The 24,199-nt window shown below is 36.4% G+C and overlaps 1 protein-coding gene across 3 annotated transcripts in view; it reads right to left on the reverse strand.

The window, feature by feature from the left end:
• Window positions 1-24,199, reverse strand: part of LOC120860170 (lysine-specific demethylase 6A-like) — a 175,251-nt gene that overhangs the window by 19,279 nt on the left and 131,773 nt on the right. For all 3 annotated transcript variants that reach the window (XM_040235963.1, XM_040235962.1, XM_040235964.1), the window contains 8 exons: window positions 23,970-24,075; window positions 23,229-23,434; window positions 15,212-15,276; window positions 15,062-15,136; window positions 14,167-14,315; window positions 9,091-9,205; window positions 7,488-7,675; window positions 102-243 (listed from right to left, as the gene is read on the reverse strand). In XM_040235963.1, the coding sequence (XP_040091897.1) occupies window positions 102-243; window positions 7,488-7,675; window positions 9,091-9,205; window positions 14,167-14,315; window positions 15,062-15,136; window positions 15,212-15,276; window positions 23,229-23,434; window positions 23,970-24,075 (1,046 nt within the window). The remainder of the gene's footprint in view (window positions 1-101; window positions 244-7,487; window positions 7,676-9,090; window positions 9,206-14,166; window positions 14,316-15,061; window positions 15,137-15,211; window positions 15,277-23,228; window positions 23,435-23,969; window positions 24,076-24,199) is intronic.

Below are 24,199 nucleotides of genomic sequence, written 5' to 3' on the forward strand. Positions count from 1 at the left end.
AAAACATTCATTAGATAACTTTATCATATTCCCTGTCCTCTATTTTCTCGCTACCACAAGCATCCAAAAAGAGAACTACAGCAGCTTTGGAAAGGACTTACTTAATCATTTCAAAAAGCTTGGGATCTGAAACTTTGATGTTTCGTGCCATATTCCAGGAGAGATGAACCATGGGTACTAATGACTTTACACTTTGCAATTTGTTCCACTCATATCGTTCCACTGCCAATTTATACTGGCTGGCTAGGATGGAAAAAAAAAATTTAAGTTATTCCACTGCCAATTTACACTGGCTGGCTAGGATGGAAAAAAAAATTTAAGTTAAAAATGAAAATAACAAAATATATTAACATAATCATTATCACCACTCAGGTCATCATTTTAATGGTAATTCTGAAAAACTAAAAACACTAAAATATGGTTCTCATAAAAATTAGAGTTAAATATTGCCATTAAAAAGCACTTCTTCAATTGCTTCAGTTCAGTTCAGTTGCTCAGTCATGTCCGACTCTTTTGTGACCCCATGAATCACAGCACACCAGGCCTCCCTGTCCATCACCAGCTCCTGGAGTTCACTCAGATTCATATCCATTCAATCAGTGATGCCATCCATCCATCTCATCCTCTGCTGTACCCTTCCCCTCCTGCCCCCAATCCCTCCCAGCATCAGAGTCTTTTCCAATGAGTCAACTCTTCGCATGAGGTGGCCAAAGTACTGGATTTCAGCTTTAGCATCATTCCTTCCAAAGAAATCCCAGGGCTGATCTCCTATAGAATGGACTGGTTGGATCTCCTTGCAGTCCAAGGGACTCTCAAGAGTCTTCTCCAACACCACAGTTCAAAAGCATCAATTTTTCAGCGCTCAGCCTTCTTCATAGTCCAACTCTCACATCCATACATGACCACTGGAAAAACCATAGCCTTGAACAGACGGACTTTTATTGGCAAACTAATGTCTCTGCTTTTGAATATACTATCTAGGTTGGTCATAACTTTTCTTCCAAGGAATAAGCATCTTTTAATTTCATGGCTGCAGTCACCATCTGCAGTGATTTTGGAGCCCAGAAAAATAAAGTCTGACACTGTTTCCACTGTTTCCCCATCTATTTCCCATGAAGTGATGGGACCAAATGCATGATCTTCGTTTTCTGAATGCTGAGCTTTAAGCCAACTTTTTTACTCTCCTCTTTCATTTTCATCAAGAGGCTTTTTAGTTCCTCTTGACTTTCTGCCATAAGGGTGGTGTCATCTGCATATCTGGGGTTACTGATATTTCTCCCGGCAAACTTGATTCCAGTTTGTGTTTCTTCCAGTCCAGCGTTTCTCATGATGTACTCAGTATATAAGTTAAATAAGCAGGGTGACAATATCCAGCCTTGACGCACTCCTTTTCCTATTTGGAGCCAGTATGTTGTTCCATGTCCAGTTCTAACTGTTGCTTCCTGACCTGTATACAGATTTCTCAAGAAGCAAGTCAGGTGGTCTGGTATTCCCATCTCTTTCAGAATTGTCCACAGTTTATTGTGGACACAGTTTCTGTCAAAGGCTTTGGCATAGTCAATAAAGCAGAAGTAAGACGTTTTTCTGGAACTCTCTTGAGTTTTCCATGATCCAGCTGATGTTGGCATTTTGATCTCTGGTTCCCCTGCCTTTTCTAAAATCAGCTTGAGCATCAGGGAGTTCACGGTTCACGTATTGCTGAAGCCTGGCTTGGAGAATTTTGAGCATTACTTTACTAGCATGTGAGATGAGTACAATTGTGCAGTAGTTTGAGCATTCTTTGGCATTGCCTTTCTTTGGAAGTGGAATGAAAAATGACCTTTTCCAGTCCTGTGGCCACTGCTGAGTTTTCCAAATCCATTGGCATATTGAGTGCAGCACTTTCACAGCATCATCTTTTAGGATTTGAAATAGCTCAACTGGAAATCCATCACCTCCACTAGGTTTTGTTTGTAGTGATGCTTTCTAAGACCCACTTGACTTCACATTCCAGGATGTCTGGCTCTAGATGAGTGATCACACCATCATGATTATCTGGGTGTGAAGATCTTTTTTGTACAGTTCTTCCGTGTATTCTTGCCACCTCTTCTTAGCATTTCCTGCTTCTGTTAGGTCCACAGCATTTCTGTCCTTTATTGAGCCCATCTTTGCATGAAATGTTCCCTTGGTATCTCTAATTTACTTGAAGAGATCTCTAGTCTTTCCCATTCTGTTCTTTCACTCTATTTCTTTGCACTGATCCCTGAAGAAGGCTTTCTTATCTCTTCTTGCTATTCTTTGGAACTCTGCATTCAGATGCTTATATCTTTCCTTTTCTCCTTTGCTTTTTGCTACTTTTCTTTTCACAGCTATTTGTAAGGCCTCCCCAGACAGCCATTTCACTTTTTTGCATTTCTTTTCCATGGGGATGGTCTTGATCCCTGTCTCCTGTACAATGTCATGAACCTCATTCCATAGTTCATCAGGCACCCAGTCTATCAGATCTAGTCCCTTAAATCTGTTTCTCACTTCCACTGTATAATCATAAGGGATTTGATTTAGGTCATACTTGAATGGTCTAGCGGTTTTCCCTACTTTCTTTGAGTCTGAATTTGGTAATAAGGAGTTCATGATTGGAGCCACAGTCAGCCCCTGGTCTTGTTTTTGTTGACTGTATAGAGCTTCTCCATCTTTGGCTGCAAAGAATATAATCAATCTGATTTTGGTGTTGACCATCTGGTGATGTCCACGTGTAGAGTCTTCTCTTGTGTTGTTGGAAGAGAGTGTTTGCTATGACCAGTGCATTTTCTTGGCAAAACTCCTATTAGTCTTTGCCCTGCTTCATTCCGCATTCCAAGGCCAAATTTGCCTGTTACTCCAGGTGTTTCTTGAGTTCCTACTTTTGCATTCCAGTCCCCTATAATGAAAAAGGACATCTTTTTTGGGTGTTAGTTCTAAAAGGTCTTGTAGGTCTTCACAGAACCATTCAACTTCAGCTTCTTCAGCATCACTGGTTGGGGCATAGACTTGGATTACTGTGAAACTGAATCATTTGCCTTATAGATGAAGAGAGATCATTCTGTCATTTTTGAGATTGCATCCAAGTACTGCATTTCGGACTCTTTTGTTGACCATGATGGCTACCCCATTTCTTCTGAAGGATCCCTGACCCATATAATGGTCATGTGAGTTAAACTCTTTGCAACCCCATGCCATATGCCAGGCTTCTCTGTCACTATGTCCCAGAGTTTGCTCAGATTCATGTCCACCAAGTTGTTGATGCTATATTACCATTTCATCCTCTATCACCCCATTCTCCTCCTGCCCTCAATCTTTCCCAGCATCAAGATCTTTTCCAAGAGTCAGCTGTTTATATCAGGTGATCAAAGCACTGGAGCTTCAGCTTCAGCATCAGTTCTTCCCATGAATATTCAGGATTGATTTACTTTAGCACTGACTGGTCTGACCTCCTTGCAGTCAAAAGGATTCTCAAGATTCTTCTCCAGCATCACAATTTGAAAGCATTAATTCTTTGGTGTTCAGCCTTCTTTATGGTCCAACTCTCATATTTGGACACAACTACTAGAAAAACCATAGTTTTGAAGATAAAAACCTTTGTTGGCAAAGTGATGTCTCTGCTTGTTAATATGCTATTTGTATCTGTGATAGCTTTTACTCCAAGTAGTAAGCCTCTTTTAATTTTATGGCTGGGCTCACTGTCTACAGTGATTCTGGAGCCCAGGAAAATAAAATCTGCCAATGATTCCAATTTTTCCTAATCTATTTGCCATGAAGTGATGCAACAGTACAGCATGACTTTAGTTTTTGGAATGCTGAGTTTTAAGTCAATTTTTTCACTCTTTTCTCTCACCCTCATCAAGAGGCTCTTTAGTTCCTCTTCTTTCTGCCATCAGGGTGGTATCATCTTCCTATCTGAGGTCACTGATATTTCTGCCACAATCTTGATTCTAGCTTGTGATTCTATCAACTTCTCATGTCACATGATATATTCTGCACAGAAGTTAAATAAGCAGTGAAACAATATACAGCCTTGACATACTCCTTTCCAAATTATGAATCATTCTGTTGTTCCATGTCTGGTTTCAAATTTTGCTTCTGATGTTAAAAGCAGCTTTCTCAGGAGATAGGTAAGGTGGTATAGTATTCCCATCTGTTTAAGAATTTTGCAGTTTCTTGTGATCTATACTGTCAAAGGCTTTATATGTCAAAGTAAAGGTTTTTCTGGAATTCCCTTGTTTCTCTGTAGCCCGAGAGATGTTTGCAATTTGATCTCTGTAGTTCCTCTTCTAAATCCAGCTTGTAAATCTGGAAGTTCTCAGTTCACAAACTCTTAAGCCAAACTAAAAGTATTTTGAGTATTACCTTGCTAGGATATGAAATAAGTGAAAATGTAAAGTAGTTCGAACATTCTTTGGCACTGCTTTTCTTAGGGACTGGAATGAAAACTGACCCTTTCCAGTCTTGTTGCCATCGCTGAGTTTTGCAAATTTGCTGGCACATTCACGGCAGTAGTTTAACAGCATCATCTTCTAGGATTTGAAATAGCTCAGCTGGAATTTCATCACCTCCACTATCTTTGTGGAAAGTCTTCCTAAGTCCCACTTCACTTCAGATGTCCAGCTCTAGGTGACTGAGCACAACATGTGGCTATCAGGATCATTAAGACTTTTTTTGTACAGTTCTTCTGTGTATTCTTGCCACCTCTTCTTAAATCTCTTTTGCTTCTGTTAGGTCCATACCATTTCTGTCCTTTTCTTGTGCCTATCATTATATGAAATGTTCCCTTGGTATCTCTAATATTTTTGAAGAGATCACCAGTCTGTCCCATTCTATTGTTTTCCTCTGTTTTTTTTTTTTTTCCTGCCTTGTTTACTTAAGAAGGCTTTCTTATCTCTTCTTGCTGTCCTCTGGAACTCTGTATTCAGTTGAGTATATCTTTCCCTTTAGCCTTTCACTTTTCTTCTTTTCTTAGCTGTATGGAAGGTGCTCTCAGACAACCACTTTGCCTTCCAGCATTACTTTTTCTTAGGATGGTTTTGATCACTGCCTCCTGCACAATGTTACAAACCTCTCTCCAGAGTTCTTTAGGTGCTCTATCAGACTAAAAATCCCTTGAATCTATTTGTAACTTCCACTGTGTAATAATAAGGGATTTAATTTAGGTCATATCTGAATGGTCTAGTGGTTTTCCCTACTTTCTTTAAATTAAGAGTTAATTTTGCTTTACAAAGCTCATAATCTGAGTCACAGTCAGCTCCAGGTCCTGTTGCTGCTGTTGTATAGAGTCTCTCCATCTTTGGCTGCAAAGAATATAATCAATCTGATTTTGGCACTGACTATCTGGAGACATTCAAGTGTAGACTCATCTCTTGTGTTGTTGGAAGTGGGTTTTTGCTATGACCTGTACATGCTCTTAACAAAAACTCTGTTAGCCTTTGCCTTGCTTCATTTTGTATTCTATGGTCAGGTATCTCGGAGATCGTTTTTGGTGTTAGTTCTAGAAGATCATGTAGTACTCCATAGAACTGTTTGACTTCAGCTTCTTCAGCACTGGTAAGTTGAGCTAAAGACTTGGGTTACTGTGATGCTGAATGGTTTCCCTTGGAAACAAAACAGATCATTCTGTTGTTTTTGAGATTACATCCACATAATGCGTTGTTGACTACGAGACCTACTCCATTTCTTCCATGGGATTCTTATTCCAAAATAGTAGATGTAATGGTCATCTGAATTAAATTTGCCCATTCTCATTCCTTTTATTTCACTGATTCCTAAGAGTTCACTCTTGTTTACTCTTGCTATCTTCTGCTTGGTCACACCCAATTTATCTAGATTCATGGAACTAACATTCTAAGAATTATGTGTTTATTTGTGGAAATATGAATAAATTACGAACATGAATGCATATGAAATAGTCTATGCAATATATATTTTTTTTACATCACCAGACTTTACTTTCCCCACCAGACACATCCACAACTGCACGTTGTTTCTACTTTGGCTAAGCCTCTTCATTTCTTCTAGAGCCTTTTCTCCATAGTAAGTTGGGCATCTATTATCTGGGGGCTTATCTTCTGGTATCATATGTTTTTTACTTTTCATACTATTCATTTGGTTCTCAAGGCAAGAATGGGAAAGTGGTTTGGCACTCCCTTCTCCAGTGGACTTCGATTTGTCAGAACTCTCCACCATGTGCCTGGTATTGCTAAGTCACTTTAGTTGTGTCCGACTCTGTGCGACCCCATGGACTGCAGCCTACCAGGCTCCTCCATTCATGTCCATGAGATTTGTCAGGCAAGAGTACTGGAGGGGGGTGCCACTGCCTTCTCCAGCACCTGATATTAGGCTTGCCTTTTTTAAATCTCTGAAGCCCTCACGTTTTTGGACTAAAAGAATTTCTCATTTTCCAGATTAAAAGAATGAGAATCTAATATTTCAAAACACTTACCCAAAGTCACAAAATTAACAAAGATAAACAAGCTAGGATTCATTCAGACCTTTCTGGCCCCAAATGCCAGACTTTTTCATCCTGCATATATTAAACAGAGTTTGACAAAACATCTCATGTGGCATACTAGAAAAAATTAAAAGTCTAAAAAATAATTATTCTGTTATGTTTTCCCCAAGTTTTCTTTTATAAAAACAATATTCAATGTTCTAAAATACCAAAAGTATATAGTCTATATCTACAAAAGCACATATTTGTTATTTGCTAAAATTTACTCTTCTATATACCTGTCAGCTAGAATTCACTCTCTGTATAGTAACAACTTTATTTTGGGGGGCTCCAAAATCACTGCAGATGGTAACTGCAGCCATGAAATTAAAAGACACTTACTCCTTGGAAGAAAAGTTATGACCAACCTAGATAGCATATTCAAAAGCAGAGACATTACTTTGCTGACTAAGGTCCATTTAGTCAAGGCTATAGTTTTTCCTGCGGTCATGTATGGCTGTGAGAGTTGGACTGTGAAGAAGGCTGAGTGCCGAAGAATTGATGCTTTTGAACCGTGGTGTTGGAATGGACTCGAGAGTCCCTTGGACTGCCAGGAGATCCAACCAGTCCATTTTGAAGGAGATCAGCTCTGGGACTTCTTTGGAAGGAATGATGCTAAAGCTGTAACTCCAATACTTTGGCCACCTCATGAGAAGAGCTGACTCATTGGAAAAGACTCTGATGCTGGGAGGGACTGGGGACAGGAGGAGGCAACAGAGGATGAGATCGCAGGATGGCATCACTGACTTGATGGACATGAGTCTGAGTGAACTCCGGGAGTTGGTGATGGACAGGGAGGCCTGGCGTGCTGCGATTCACGGGGTCGCAAGTAGTCGGACACGACTGAGTGACTGAACTGAACTGATACTAACAACTGTATTTCTTCCTAGGACAAATTTTCTGAACTTTTAGTGAGTTATTTTCCAACTCATCATTAGAGAGAATTTTTAAAATGTACTACTTATTACTGTTACTGTATTATTTACAATACCTGTAAGTGGGCCAACATTCCAAGCAATATTGTTGCACCAGCCAACAGCCTGAACCCAGTGCACAGTGCCTGCATTTATCCAGACCAAATCTCCAGGTCTTTGAATAAACCTATATACAGGAACATTTGCTTCATAAAGATCTTCAAGATTGGGCCACCAAGAACTCATCAAAAAATTCAAATTATTTCTGAAAAAAATGAATAATGTTACTGGACAAAGGTGTTTTTAAATGTCTCATCAAAGATGAAAAGATACTTCTAACAGATTAAAAAATGCTCTCACTTCATATAGTTTAATAAAACTTAATAGTACTGTCAGAACTTCAGAACAGGACTATAGAATAGAAAAAGCAATTGAAGAAAAGTAACAACAGAAGAGAATAGGTACACTTATTTAATTATTTAGGTACCATACGTCTAAACTTACTTTTCGAAAGTACAAATGTTAAACTTTCAAATTAGACTGAAAATAAATTAGTTTTTTAGTTTAATGTAGATTTTACTTAGGTATAATTCATGTACAGTAGAATCCACCTATTAATGAGTGTTGACAAACAGGTAAGAACCATTACAATCAGGTACTCTGGGGCCCGACGCTCTCAGGGGCAACTGTTCAAGTCTTGTCAAGCATAATATAAATGTTAGTACTATTTCACCCAGTATTACCAATATGAAACTGGAGAAATTTCCATTAAAAAAAAAAAAAGGATGCTAAAGATGGCACGCACACAGATCAAACATGTTTTTCAAAAATTCAAAACAGCAGTGATTTTAAAATAACATGTTGTCTGCAACCATAAACTATTGAAATTATAAACATTAGAAGCAGTATCCTTCTGCAAAACAAAATTATAGAAGTTGAGAAGACACATGTTATTTCTAAGTTTAAGATAAATCATTCTAGTTTGTTATTTTTTTATTACTCTGCAGTTTAAACTTTGGGGATAGCACCTATATTTTCCAAGTATATTTGACCTAAGATATCTGAAACAGAAGAAAATTAAACCCTAAAAATAGCTGTGTGTTAGTTGTCCAGTCATGTCTGACTTTTTGCAACCCTATGGACCGTGTCCTGCCAGGTTCCTCTGTCCATGGAATTCTCCAGGTAAGAGTACTGGAGTGGGTTGCCATTTCCTACTCCATAAAAATAAAAAAAATAAAAATAAAAAACCAGTTCTTCCTAAAAATAATCACTGCAATATATGTGTAAAAATTACCACATGGTATAACTTAAAGAAATAAATTCTATTAAAAAAATTCATTCTAACAAAAGTAAACCTGATACATAAGACAGAAAAACCTGATCATACATTACCAGTAATTGAGAGAATTTTGGAGTATTGTTTTTTCTAACCACTGACATACTTTTTAGTAAATAAACTATGAGTAAATATCCTCTAAAATGTTACAGAATTTAGTATATGAAATATGTGTATCAATTTAAAAATAATCACACGACACATATGAGAATTGCATTCAATTCTTAATCATGTATGTTATTATAACTGTATCATTACCAACTCTGAAACAACAGCAGGTAACTGCCCTTTATAATAACTTTTCTCATAATTATTTTCAAAGAATATTTAGTTTAGAAACCTACTTTTCACAGAAGTCATTCAGAACACCCCAGTAACCTTCAGGAACAACAAACCATTCACAATCACCTGGACCAATATTTATGTTAACAGAACAGAAGTTGTTATTTTCTTGGTGACCTAAAATGTAAAAGGAAGAAAATCATGATGTCACTATAAATGCAATGAACAGTGTGTACATGTAGCAGTGTATACCTGTCCATCCTAAACTCAATGAAAGAAATGTGCCGTTAAATTACTGCTCTGTTTTGAGGACTGGGTGAAAAATAAATGCTTACAAATTAATGAATGCCATATGAATAAGTAATAAATATTAGCTATTATCAGTGTTACTACTTTCTTATCTGTAAACTATCCCAACTCATAAAGAGTACCAAAAATTAACAAACGAGGACACAGACAACAAAGCTGTGGTTGCTGAAAGGAAGGGTACAGGGAAGGAACAGTCAGGGAGTCTGGGATTTACATGTACACACTGCTAAATTTAAAATGGATAACCAACAAGGACCTGCTGTACAGCACAGGGAACTCTGCTCAATACTCTGTAATGACCTTATGGTTACCGGGGGGAAGGAGGGGGGAAGGGATAGTTAGAGAGTTTGAGATGGACATGGACACACTGATGTATACATGGAGAACCAACAGAACCTGCTGTACAGCAAAGGAAGGGAACTCTGCTCAATCCTCTGTAATAATCTTATGGTTCCCATGGGGAAGGATGTGGGAAGGTACAGTCAGGGAGTTTGGGATGGACATGGACACACTGCTGTATTTAACATGGAGAACCAGCAAGGACCTGCTGTACAGCAAAGGAAGGGAACTCTGTTCAATACTCTGTAAATAATAACCTTATGGTTCCCAGGGGAAAGGATGGGGGAAGGGATAGTCAGGGAGTTTGGGATTTACATGTACACACTGCTGTATTTAAAATGGAGAACCAACAAGGACCTACCGTATAGCACAGGGAACTCTGCTCAATACTCTGTACTAACCTTACGGTTCCCAGGGGGAAGGATGGGGGAAGGGACAATTAGGGAGAGTTTGAGATGGACATGTACACAATGCTGGATAATTAACAAGGGACTGCTTAAAGCAAAGGAAGGGAACTCTGCTTAGTACTCTCTAATACCCTTATGGTTACCATGGGGGGAATGAAGGAGAAGGGATAGTCAGAGAGTTTGGGATAGACAGTTACACAATACAAGTACACACCGCAGTATTTAACCTGGAAAACCAACAAGGACCTACTGTACAGCACAGGGAATTCTGCTCAATGTGGCAGCCAGGAAAGGAGGGGATTTGAGGGAAAAATGGATACATGTGTATGTATGGGTGAGTACTTTGCTGTCCACCTTAAATACTGTTAATCAGCTATATACTTCAGTACAACATAAAAAGTTAAAAGAAAGAAATGAATGAGATATGATTTTCAAAATGTAACTGCTGAGTTAGCAACCTGTAAGCCCTATAAACCTTCCAATTTGATATTGATACATACTGTAAATGCTTATACCTCTTCCACCACAGGTAGACATGGTAATCTCTTACAATACAGCCTCAGAATATGGCCTCTAAATTTTTAAAAACACATTTAAAAGCTCATGTCAGTAGGTAAAGTATGTTACAGAAAGTATCATTTATTTTATGTAAGAACAGACAAAATGTTTACTAACTAAAAAACACTTAGAACGATTTTTCTGTGAATTACAGGAGCTGACTAAAACATGACACATTTTCTCTATGGATCTCCTTTTGAGTTCCACAGGAAACTGTTGGTGTAATGACAAACAAATGAAACATCCCAAGACTTCTAGGCATAAATGAAAAAGAGTAATATACTAAATTTGGCTTCAACATCTAGATTTTAAATTAAAAAAAAAAAAAAAAAGATTTTTCATTTTTGTGATTCATTTCACTTTCACATATTTATTTTTATAAAATATTCTATATCAAATAATTTTCAAAAACAAATAAATCTTAATGGATCTAGTCTAATATATACATTAAAAATCTTGAAAAATAATGTTCCTTCCCAGTATTAAGATGTTATTAATGACTAAAAAGGCCAATACATTAAATACTTTTTCAACTATTGAAATTATACATATTTCTTTCCACTTGACCCAAATACTGACAAAACAGCACTATCTATCTAAATTTCCAATAATCCTGGTAATAAACATTCCAACAACTGGGTTTTATTCCTGGTTATACATCAATATCCTTGAGAAGTTTTTAAATAATGATATCTCATCCTCAAAACGATTCATTATTTCTTCTGAAAGCTTTTCAGCAGATTACAATTACCAAAGTTGCCAACCCAAACTCATGAAATAAGCAACAAATATTCTTTTAAAAATTAGTTGGTCATTCAAGAGTGAGAATGTACTGAAGAAGACATCAGAAAAACAAACAAAATGACCTGTAGGCTGTACATATCACCATATAGCTGAGCTGGTTTTCTCTGCTACCATCTGACTTAGCTGACATAAGCTATGTTAATGCAAAGAGAATAATTTTATTTTTGTATTGAATGAAACTTTACGATCAAATACCCATTCTTGTAATTAAAATTCTTGGGACTCGATACGGTACCAATCTATGCTCTATCCATATACGTCTTCATGCTACAATATAAGAATTAGGCAGTTATAACAGAGACCTTATGAACTTATAACTTTATATTGCTACCTGACAAACTACAACTTTCATTAATAGTCAAAACTAAATAGCATTTTAACTGGAAAGCATATCATATTTTACCCTTTCATTTTTTTTAAAAATTGCAAGTGCACATCCATAATGTTAAGAGGAAAATAACAAATGTCAAATGTAACACTCTTAATGGGAGTGTGTGCATGACTTAGTCTACTTGATAGGAAAGGCACTTTACTTACTATGTTACAATGTTCTTTCTGTTCTAAAATATCAGTTCTTTGAAACTACCAAACTAGATTCTCATCACATTATGCCTCATATAAAAATAGTGAACAAAATTAGAAAACAAAATATAACAGCAGAAATTTTCCCCAGAAAATCAACAAAACTGAGGCTGAACCAAGGTTTGTCTATGGGCAGGAAAGCAAAGCCGTTTATAGATAACAAATTAATTAAATCATGTTTGGTGTATTGTAAAAAATATTTCTAGAGAAAGTAAAATGTTTCCACATGATTAGCTTTTTGTTGAAAACAGTTACTAAGTGAAGGTCCTGGAAGAAGTATCAGTAATCAGCTTTAAAAAGTAAATAATTGTGGCAGCAACATCAATAATCAGTTAAAAACAAAATAATTTCAAGCATTTCTTCCTGCCCCATAACAAATCAACAAATATTATTAGCACTACCTAACTGGTATTGTTTACTTGAGAAGTCAATGTCCAATATGAAGTGACTGAAGGTTTTGTCTCCATAAGTGGTCTTCACAGGATTAACTGTTAGGTGAGAATATTTTCAAAGTTCCAAATATATCAAATTAAGTTCTCTTGAACTGGAATCTGCTAATATATATTACAACTAATGGTAGGGAAAATATGTCTGGGAGAAAAGCATAATAGGACAAATTGACAAAGTATGTGAAAATGTTAAAGTACATAATGACTGAGGTTTTTCTTTGTATTATTCACTGACAAATAACTTATGAAAAATTTTTATCTCCTACTCTGAAAGACTTAATGAATATAAAATCTGTGAATTTATGACAGAAATAGAAGCTGACAATCTTGATATTCCCTATGGCTTTGCAGTATTGATACTCTAATTTATCGAGACTAACAATTTTTGAATGAGGCCAAACAACAGCCACTGTTATAATATCAAGATATTCATACACTGCTATGGTATTAAAAATTATATCAAATGCTAGCTGTACATTTCTTTAAACATTTGCAGCATATATTTCATAAGTTCAGACAGTAACTGTAGTACCATTTTCAAACAATAAAGCAAGTGCAGAGAACATTTTTATACTGTAAAAGCCTTCTAGTATCTGATCTTCAACTGAAAAAACTGCATTTGAAATGCAACTAAGTGAAGAGAAAATGTAAAAGTAAGAAAAAAACAAAACAAAACAGAAACAAACCCTAAGACAATTCTGTAAATGCCTTCCAACCAACTAAATAAGCTAAATAAAGTAAATACATAGACTGAGAAAGAGTGTCTGGCAGTTATCTAGTTGCAGAAAAACAATTTTAAAGATGAAACATATGAAACATACAGGATGGGGGAGATGCCAGAGGAGGACTGGCCAGCTGGGGCTTGCGAGGGAAAAAAAAAAAAAAAAAACACAACAGAAAAAGACGAAGCATAGACTTTTTCTATAGACTAGCTTTAACAGATGTACATTTGTAGCTATCCTGACAAAAGGGAATACTGACTTGGAATCCCAATAAGGTAAAATGTCATTTCCCCTGTTAAGAATGTTTGCATTTTGTCAATTATTTGTCTCAGTGTTTTTCAACTATTAAGTATTTTGACTTTCATCAATGAAGAAGACACAAGGAAATAATTTTTTCCTGTTTTTACATATGTATCTTCATAATATCCTCAATTTAATCTCTCGGCTAACAAAACATGAATTACTTAACTGTTTACCTTTGAAAGTCACCTGACTTCTGTATTAGTTTCTGTATTGTACTTTTAAGAAATATAACATAATGAGATAGAAAATATAGTGCATCATATATTTTAAGTATTTTCAGTGAAGTTTTATACCATATAGGACACGTATTAGTTCCTTATTAGTAAGAACTGTAACTGTGATGAAAAAAAACAGAAAACTGACAGTTTGTAATCAATGGGGTCAAGACAAAGACTTTCACTGCCTGAGTTAACACCCCTGTGCTAGGCTAAAATTTTTCTGATTTTTCTGATGGTTACATATAAAATGTATAAAAGTCATACTGACAGAAAAAATTGATACTCTCATCTTTAATTATAAGAATATTTACAGTATTTTTGCCTACTAGAAAGAATTATAAAATCCTACTGACTTCATTAGTTATAAATGGGAAACACTACAGGTGCATCTACATTTGATCAACTCTTTTTTCAACTATACAAAATGAATTATTTCATAAAAATAACCTGGTGTCCGACTCCCTGGAACTTTCATGTATAACTGAACTGTATTCATGCCCAGGATGGTATGACCAAGATGGCTTAGAAGATTTCCTGCTGATACAACACGCACAAAAGCAGGAAGTTTAGTCAGTTCAAGTAGCTGTAACTTCCACCTAAAATAAAATAATATGTGGAAATTATAATATTTTTACAAACATTAATTAGAACTAACCCCAAAATTTTGCAATCCAAATAGAAAACAGTTAAATCTGTAAGTTTTAAAAGTTTAAGGTCAAAAGAACTAGTCTTTAACTTCTATTTCAAAGAAGTCCTGAAACAAAGAGATAACTTAAAATTTTATGGGACTTCCCTGGTTCCAGCAGTTAAGAATTCACCTGCAAATGCAGGGGAGACAGGTTAAATCCTGGTCGGGAAAGTAGGGTTCCACATGCTGCAGAGCAGTTGAGCTAGTAAGCCACAACTGCTGAGCCCACATGCTGCAACTATTGAAGCCTGTGCTCCTAGAGCCTGTGCTCTGCAATAAAAGAGGCCACCACAGTGAGAAGCCCGCACACCAAAACTAGAGAGTAAACCCTGATTGAGGCAATTATAGAAAGCCAACATGCTACAAGCAAGACCCAGCACAGTCAAATGACAATAAATAAATAAAATATTTTAAAAACTAAAAAAAAGTGTGATAATCTTATATTTTCATTTGCACATCTGTAAAACTGTTTTGATACTGTAACAAAAATACCATTTCAAAATCTACTAAAAATAATTTCTGAATGCTAGAAAAAACTTATCTGTCAACACACAAAAACAGGATACCTATGGGATTATAGAAAATATAAAAGTAGACAACTTTCAGGTCTACATTTCTGTTTGCACTTCATGGTAATAGAACAGAAGGTCTTACTTTTTGTCATCAGAGAGGTCAATGTTCGTTCCAAATTTTATAGTTTTAAAAGGTCCTTTCCTTCTCCTTCCACTACTAAAAAAGAAAACAACAAAAGTAAATTCATGCCTTTTGGACAGGAACACTGAATGCATATTAAAATTTGCTTACTTATCTGAAGAAGTGGATTCATTATCTGAATATTCTCTATGTTGCATTCTTTTCTCATTTTCCTCCTAAAAATTAAGCAAAAACATTCATGTTTTAGTATCCTGCTACAGACTATACTTCCCATTACACAACTGAATAAAATAATTTTATCTACATAAACGCTACTGATTATGATTTGAAAAGTAGTTTCCTATAGGCACGTTGCACCAAAAGACCAGAGGTCGTTCTTCCTATATGAACTCTTGCATAAGAATGAAATGTGTATATTCTTCTACTTGACACAAATTAAGGTGACAATAAAAAAAATAACAGCAAAGTTCTATAGTCTTGCTATCAATGTTACTTATAAATGTCAATCAAGCTAAAGTACACATTTTAAATTGGCAGGAGTGTGTGTGCCTACAAAAATAACAGTCAGGTTTTCTATAAAATTTTTTATCCTAACCCTGTCTATATGAAGTATAGTAACACAACTAAGAGAACATACAGTTCTTAATAATCTAAACTTCTGACAAAATACATTCTATATAAATAAAACACTTAGCACTAGGAAGGAAATTAAATCTAAATAAAAATGTGTTACTCTCCTGAAAAATATCCCAAAATAATTCAGTGAAGAAATGGTACTGAAACTAGAAACCCATATTGAAAAGAATGAATGTTAGACACCAACCTTTTACTAAAGAGGAAAATCAACTCAAGAGGGATCCAATAACCTAATATAAGACATATAACTATGAAACTCTTACAACAAAAGAAAGAGTAAGTCTGCATGACCACAGGGAAAACCTAGCTTGGCTATGACACCAAAAGTAAAGCAGTTAAAATTTTCACCCAAACTAAATCTTCCACGCTTCAAAGGAAATCATCAAGAAAAAGTGAAAACACAACTTACAGAATAGGGAAAATATGTGCAAATTAAATACTTTACTAATGATTCTGTAAAACATGTAAGAGATCTTGAAGTAGCCACTTCATTTTTAAAAACAAGCAGTCTCATGTTAGTAAAACAAACCAGGTCAAACTGCTGTGTCCAAAAGTTGTTTTTTTGTTTTTTGTTTTGAAAAAGTAGTGAAAAATAGAAACTAAAATTAATGGGACCAGAAAACTCTATGGATACTCTCCTGGGGAAAGAAAAACCATGGACAATATCACAAAAAAAAATCCCTTTCTGAAATATACCAGAGGATTCTTTTCTTTACAGCAAAATCTGCACTCAGAAGAAGCTCTTTATTCACAGGCTAATTTTCTGGAATTTTTATTAGCCTATATGTCCAGAGAGACTTCCATGGTGGCTCAGTGGTAAAGAATCTGCCAGCCAGTGCAGGAGACATGGGTATGATCTGTGGGCCAGGAAGATTCCCTGGAGAAGGAAATGGTAACCCACTCCAGTATTCTTCCCTGGGACAGAGGAGCCTCGTGGGCTATCGTTCGTGGGGTTTCAACAGTTGGACATCACTGAGCAATTAGACAACAAACACATCTCCAGAGAAGAGAATACCAAACTCCAGCCCATTCTACACATTCAATTCTACTGAAAGAATGGGGAAAAAACAAACAAACATGAAGCACTAATGAAGTTCACAGTGGAGAGGCACATGCTTCACAAGGACTAAGACCGAATCATAAGATAACAAAATACCCCCTTACCTTAATAATTTTACCAATACATGACTAAAAGCCTACTTACAGCAGTTCCTTTTATCCAGCACATCAAGGTATGTGAAAAGTCAGATGCACAGCTTAAACCCCATACCAAGAACAAGAAGAGTCTCTGACATAACATAAATGATGGAACTCTAAGAAAAAAGGTTTTATAGTTTAGTATGTAAAGAATACTGGGATGGAGGAATCAGAAGTTGGGATCAAGACTGCCAGGAGAAATATCAATAACCCCAGATATGCATATGACACCAGCCTTAAGACAGAAAATGAAGAAGAACTAAAGAGCCTCTTGATGAAAGTGAAAGAGGAGAGTGAAAAGTTGGCTTAAAGCTCAACATTCAGAAAACTAAGATCATGGCATCCGCTCCCATCACTTCAGGGGAAATAGATGGGGAAACAGTAGAAACAGTGTTAGACTTCATTTTTTTGGGCTCCAAAATCACTGTGGATGGTGAATGCAACCATGAAATTAAAAGATGCTTACTCCTTGGAAGGAAAGTTATCACCAACCTAGACGGCATATTACAAAGCAGACATATTACTTTGCCAAAAAAGATATGTCTAGTCAAGGCTATGGTTTTTCCAGTGGTCATGTATGGATGTGAGAGTTGGGCTGTGAAGAAAGCTGAGTGCCGAAGAATTGATGCTTTTGAACTGTAGTGCTGGAGAAGACTCTTGAGAGTCCGCTGGACTTCAAGGATATCCAACCTGTCCTAAAGGACATCAGTCCTGGGTGTTCATTTGAAGGACTGATGTTGAAGCTGAAACTCCAATACTTTGGCCATCTGATGCGGAGAGCTGACTCACTTGAAAAAACCCTGGAGCTGGGAAAGATTGAGGGCAGAGGATAAGGGGATGACAGAGGATGAGATGGTTGGATGGCATCACTGACTCAATGGACATGGGTTTGGGAGGACACGGAGGCCTGGTGTGCTGTGGTTCATGGGGTCACAAAGAGTCGGACACGACTGAGTGACTGAACTGAACTGATGCAATGAATTCTAAAAAGGAGTAATTTGACATGGAGGTATCTGAAAAGAAATTTCTAAATCTGAAAAAGAGGGAAAAACAGACCAAAAAAAGTTCACAGAAAACCAAACCAGAATAAGCAAGAATTGAAGCGAAAGTTTAAAAGATGTATCAAACCAACAATGTTGAAAGAGAAGAAATAAATGAACCAAGAGGAAATTCCCTGGCAGTCCAATGTTTAGAACTCAGCACTCTCACTGCTGGGGCCCAGGATTCAATCCCTGATCAGGTAACAAAAGATCCCAAATTCCTCGTAGTATGCAAAAAGAAATAAAAAGTTAAACCAATAAACAAACTAGAAATAAGTAAATAGCCCCTACCAATGAAACAGAGGTATCAAAACATGAAGATAGAGGTTCTGAATAAAATCAAGAAGATAAATGTGCAAACCCTAAAGTTAGGCATATAATACTTATACTACAGAAAATCAAACATAAGGGAAAATATGGAATGGAGCCACAGAAAATAAAAATATCTCACTTATACTCATCTAAACATAACAATCACATTTTCTTCAAAATGTAAGCAAGAAGACAGTGAAATGGAAATAAAAATAAAATCACACTAGAATTTTATACCCTCAGACATTTTTCAAGGGTAAAAGAGAAATAAAGATTTTTCTAACAGACAAAAATTTAGAGAAATTTGCTAGAAAAAAACTGTGTTGGTTTGGAAAAAAATTTATTTTTTTTAAAGAAAAAAAATAATACAGGTCAGAATTCCTAATATATAAAATAAAAGCATCAAAAAAAAAGAATAAGAGAAAAAAGTTTCTTAATCCTCTTTTTTATAATTGGGATATAAATATCATAACATTATACCATATTTGTGTGTGTGTCTTTATTTGCTAAATTGTGTCCAATACTTTGTGACTCCATGGATTGTAACCTACCAGACTCCTCTGTCCAAGGCATTCTCCAGGCAAGAATATGGGAGTGGAGTGCCATTCCTTTCTCCAGGCAATTTTTGCCTTCTTTCATTTGTTTCCTTTTAGGATTATTTTGGTTACTTTCTCCTCTCCAACAATATCAATCTCCATGCATAATTCTTCAGGTACTCAGTCTACCAGACTAATAATCTCTTGACTCTATTTGTCACTTCTGCTAAATAATCATAAGGTATTAGGTAATACGTGAATGGTCTAGTGATTTTCCCCACTTTCTTCAATTTAAACCTGAATTTTGCAATAAGGAGCTTGGATGTGAGCCACAGTCAGCTGCAGGTCTTCTCTTTGCTGACTATAGAGCTTCTCCATTCTTGGCTGCAAAGAATATAATCAATTTGAATTCATTACTGACCATCTGATGATATCTATGTGTAGAATCACCTCTAAGGTTGTTTCCAAGATGGTGTTTGCTATGACTTGTATTCTCTTGGAAAAACTTGGTTAGGCTTTGCCCAGCTTCATTTTGTATTTTGCCCCCTGCCCATTTTGTATTCCAAGGCCAAATTTGCCTATTACTCAAGGTATTTGACTTCCAACATTTGCATTCCAATTCTCTAAGATGAAAAAGACATTTTTTTTTGGTGTTAGTTCTAGAAGGTTTCCCAGTTCTTCACTGAAGCATTCAAATTCAGCTTCTTCAGAATCAGTGGCTGAGGCACAGACTTGGATGACTGTTATACTGAATTGCCTTGGAAATAAACAGATCATTCTGTCATTTTTGAGAATGCACCAATGTACTATATTCTGGAGTGCTTTGTTGACTATGATGACTACTCCGTTTCTTCTATGGGATTCTTGCCCACAGTAGTATATATAATGGTCATCTAAATTCCATTCACCCATTCCCATTCATTTTAGTTCACTGATTCCTAAGACATAGATGTTCACTCTTGCCTTACCCTGCCTGACCATGTCCCATTTACCTGAATTCACAGACCCAACATTCCAGGTTCGTGTGCAGTATTGTTCTTTATAGCAATGGATGTTACTTTCACCACAAGACACATTGACACCTCAGCATCATTTCCACTTTAGCCAAGTCTGTTCATTGTTATGGAGTTATTTCTTCACTCTTCTCCAGTAGCATATCATATCAGACACCTACAGACCTGGGGGAATTCATCCTCTAGTGTCATATATTTTTGCCTTTTCATGGGGCAAAAATTTGCCTGTTTATGGGGTCCTCTAAGCAAAAAACTCAAGTGGCTTGCCATTTCCTTGTCCAGTTGACCTAGTTTTGTCAGAACTCACCTCAGTGACCCATCCATCTTGGGTGGCCCTCCACGTCATGGTTCATAGTTTTACTGAGTTACACAAGGTTGTGATCCATCAGTTGGTTAGCTTTCTGTGATTGTGGTTTTCGTTCTGGAGTCCATGGAACTGCACTTCTTGCTTCTTCTGTCTGCCCTCTGATGGATGAGTAAAGAGGCTTGTGCATGCTTTCTAACGGAACAGACAGGCTGTGGGGAAAACCAGGTCTTGCTCTGGTGGGCAGGGTGATATTCAGTAAATCTGTAGTCAAATTTTCTGCTAATAGGTAGGGATGTGCTCCCTCCCTGTTGATTTGGCCTGAGGCAGCCCAGTGCTCTAAGTCTATAGTCCCTATGGTAGGGCTACAGGCTCTATGGTAGCGCTAATGGTGACCTCCTCGAAGATGACTTATACCAACATGCTGCACTTCCCAAGACTGCTGCCACCAGTGCCCCTGACCCTGAGGCAGGCCACTTTCAACCAGTACCTCCACTGGAGACCCATAGGGAGGTCTGTCTCAGTCTCTTGTGTGGTCAACTGCTCTTTTCCTCTGGGTCCTGATGGTTAGAAGGTTTTGTTTGTGCCTTTCAGGACTCTTATGTCAAAAACTGCATGCTTCTCTGAAGTTCACACAGAATGTTCAGTAAGACCACATTCCAGGTCACTACGCACACCTTTGCAATTCAAAAGTAAAGACATAATACAATACATCCTATTAGATAACAATGGAAATAAACTAGAAATCAGTTAAACAAAGACAGAAAATCCAAAAACACACTGATACTAAACAATATATTGTCGAAAATACCCTCAAAAATACCTAATAATTATTTTGAACTGAGTTATAATGAAAATATAAATGTTAGTAAATTTGCAGATGCACCCAAACCAGTGACTGACAGGAATTTCAGCACAATTAATATAAATAATAGAAAAAGAAAAGATCTGAAATCAATCATTTAAGTTTCTACTCTACAAGAAAATTAAATGGAAAACAAGAGTAAATAAATCCAATAGAAGGGACTAAGAAAAGAAATATGAAGAATAATTAAAGTCACGAAAACTGAAAATACAAAGTCAAAAGAGAAAAATCAGTGAAACCAAAACTTGGCCCTTTGAAAAGACCAATAAAATTGATAAAACTAGGCTGGAAAATAAATATACAAGACAGTTCAGTTCAGGTCAGTCGCTCAGTCATGTCCAACTCTTTGCAACGCTATGGACTAGAGCACACCAGGCTTCCCTGACCATCACCAACTTCTGGAGCTTGCTCAAACTCATGTCCATTGAGTCAGTGTTGCCATTCAAGAGACAGAAATTACTAATAATATAAATAAAATATGGATCATTATTACAAATCCCATGGTCATTAAAGGATAATAAAAGAATGCTATGAATCACTCTACCCACAAATATGATAACCTAGATAAAATGAACCAATTCCTTGCAAGACACAATTTATCAAAAGAAACACTGGGAGGAAGAGATAATCTGTAAAGTATATAACTACTGAAATTGAATCAATCATTTAGTAACTATGTAGAACAAAAAGCACCATAGTGCCCAGATGAGGACACTGATAAAGAGTTCCACCAAAAATTCAGGAAGAAATTATGCCAGTGCTCAACAACCTATTCCAGAAAATAGAAGCAGACACAATCTTTCAACTATACTATGAGGTCAAGGACAATGACTACCCTAATACTAAAAACACTGAGAGAAAACTACAGACCAAAGAAAAATCCTCAACAAAGTATCAGCAGATCACATCCAACTATGCAGAAAGACATTTATACACTATGGCCAAATGGGATTTATCCAATGCATGCAAGGTTCAGTTCAGTTCAGTTCAGTCGTTTAGTAGTGTCCACCTCTTTGTGAGGTTCACTCAACACTAAAAAAAAAATCAATCATTATATTACATCAAACATCCACAGGTTAAAAAAGAAAAAACACATGATCATAACAACTGATGCAGCAAAAGAACTGACAAAACTGAATACCTGTGCATGATAAAATCAGTCACTGAACTAGGAATAGACAGGAACTTCCTCCACCTAATAAGATTATCTGTAGAAAATTGTTCGGTTCAGTTCAGTTGCTCAGTCGGGTCCGACTCTTTGCGACCCCATGAATTACAGCACACCAGGCCTCCCTGTCCATCGCCAACTCCTGGAGTTCACCCAAACCCATGTTCATTGAGTTGGTGATGCCACCCCACCATCTCGTCCTCTGTCGTCTCCTTCTCTTCCTGCCTTCAATCTTTCCCAGCATTGGGGTCTTTTCCAGTGAGTCAGTTCTTCCCATCAGGTGGCCAATGTAGCAGAGTTTAAGCTTCAACATAAACGCCTCCAATGAACATTCAGGACTGATTTCCTCTAGGATGGATTAGCTGGATCTCCTTGTAGTCCAAGGGACTCTCAAGAGTCTTCTCCAACACCACAGTTCAAAAGCTTCAATTCTTTGGTACTCAGCTTTCTTTATTGTCCAACTCTCACATCCATACATGACTACTGGAAAAACCACAGCCTTGACTAGACGGACCTTGGTTGGAAAAGTAATGTCTCTGGTTTTTAATATGGTGTCTAGGTTGGTCATAACTTTTCTTCCAAGCAGTAAGCATCTTTTTATTTAATCATATGTGAAGTTAGGCTCAAAGCATTCTCCAACAGAACAGTGAACAGGGCAAAGAATATTTTTAGATGCTTTTGTAAATTTCTGCTTCTTTTGCAGTTTTATTTACAGACTATTAATGACAAAGAAAGCGTCCTAACACTTTATAGAGTATTTTTCAGATAAAATGAAATGGAAACGCCTTTTTACAAACCAATGAAAAACGAGAGCACTGCCCAGATAATATTCTTTGTTAAAATCAGCCTGCAACTACTATGTAAACCTATTTACTTTATAATTTTAAGTAGAAACATTTCAAAAATAAGGATATGCTATAAAACAGTATTTTCTCTATTAACAATATGTACTTCTGCTAATATAACCTCATTTAAACCTTCAATAGTTTATTGTTTATTGTAATACTTACAAAAGCTAATTATATTACTGAATAAACTGTTAAGAGAAGCAATTATATTTAATTTAGAAAAAAAATCTCCAGGAAAAAACACTTACTCTCAATGACTCCTGGAAGGAGGAGGCCTGGTACTGTGCATACTTAGCAATTGTAGTATGAGATCGATTACTTTCACAACGCCAGATTTTCTTTGTTCCAGTGGGATCCCAGTTTTCATCTGCTGGTTGCAACAACTGTGTTCTCACTTCTACTGTGTGTTCATTGTTAGCTTCTACCAATGTTTTAGTAGAGAAAAGCCCTAGATCTACATGAATAAATAAGTTTTAATAAAAAATAAAACTGTTTTTGGTATAATGAACATATCAGAAGTTGTTTAAAAAAATTCTTTATGATGTTCCATCCATTTCTCTAAAGACTGCTTCAAGCCATATGAGGGCCAAACTTACAAAGCAGTCCCATGAATCATTAGATTTAACCACTGTGACAGGTGTAACAAGGGACTGAGGGACATAAGCAGGCTCTGGATCTAATTTTACCTACATCTTACATGGTAAAATGTCTTCAATTAACTAACCTTAGTCATTCATGCTGCTTAATAATAACAAATTAAAAAGAAGTAAAAATCTATCAAAAATTGTCAGTGGCTAATATAGGCATCATGTTAAAAATGTAAAGTGACTGAGACAGAAAGAAGGTTGTTTCTTACCATTAAAATAGTTTAATGGTTTCCTACCATTAAAATAAAAACTGGGGGAAACATCTAGGAAAAAAAGTGTGTTTCTGATAGTTTTTTAAAAAATGACAGAAAGAGAACTTTCAACTTTTTAAAAAAAACTTACCCAATTTAAGAGCTCCAGCAAGGCCACGTATTACTGTAACAGGGTTTTTGGGATTTATACAAAATTGATGTAATGGAGGAAAGAAAGCATCACGTTTACTTTCCAACTGTAAAATTGAAATGTTTTGTTAGATTTCAGAAAATGACCAAGTACTGTCCTGAAATACGTTTTCATTTTTTGTCCAGGCATTTTTACATCAACAATATACTTTTGCCATTAATGCAGAGTGC

Source organism: Oryx dammah, unplaced genomic scaffold (assembly GCF_014754425.2).
Source record: "Oryx dammah isolate SB20612 unplaced genomic scaffold, SCBI_Odam_1.1 HiC_scaffold_11032, whole genome shotgun sequence".
Lineage (NCBI taxonomy): Eukaryota > Metazoa > Chordata > Mammalia > Artiodactyla > Bovidae > Oryx > Oryx dammah.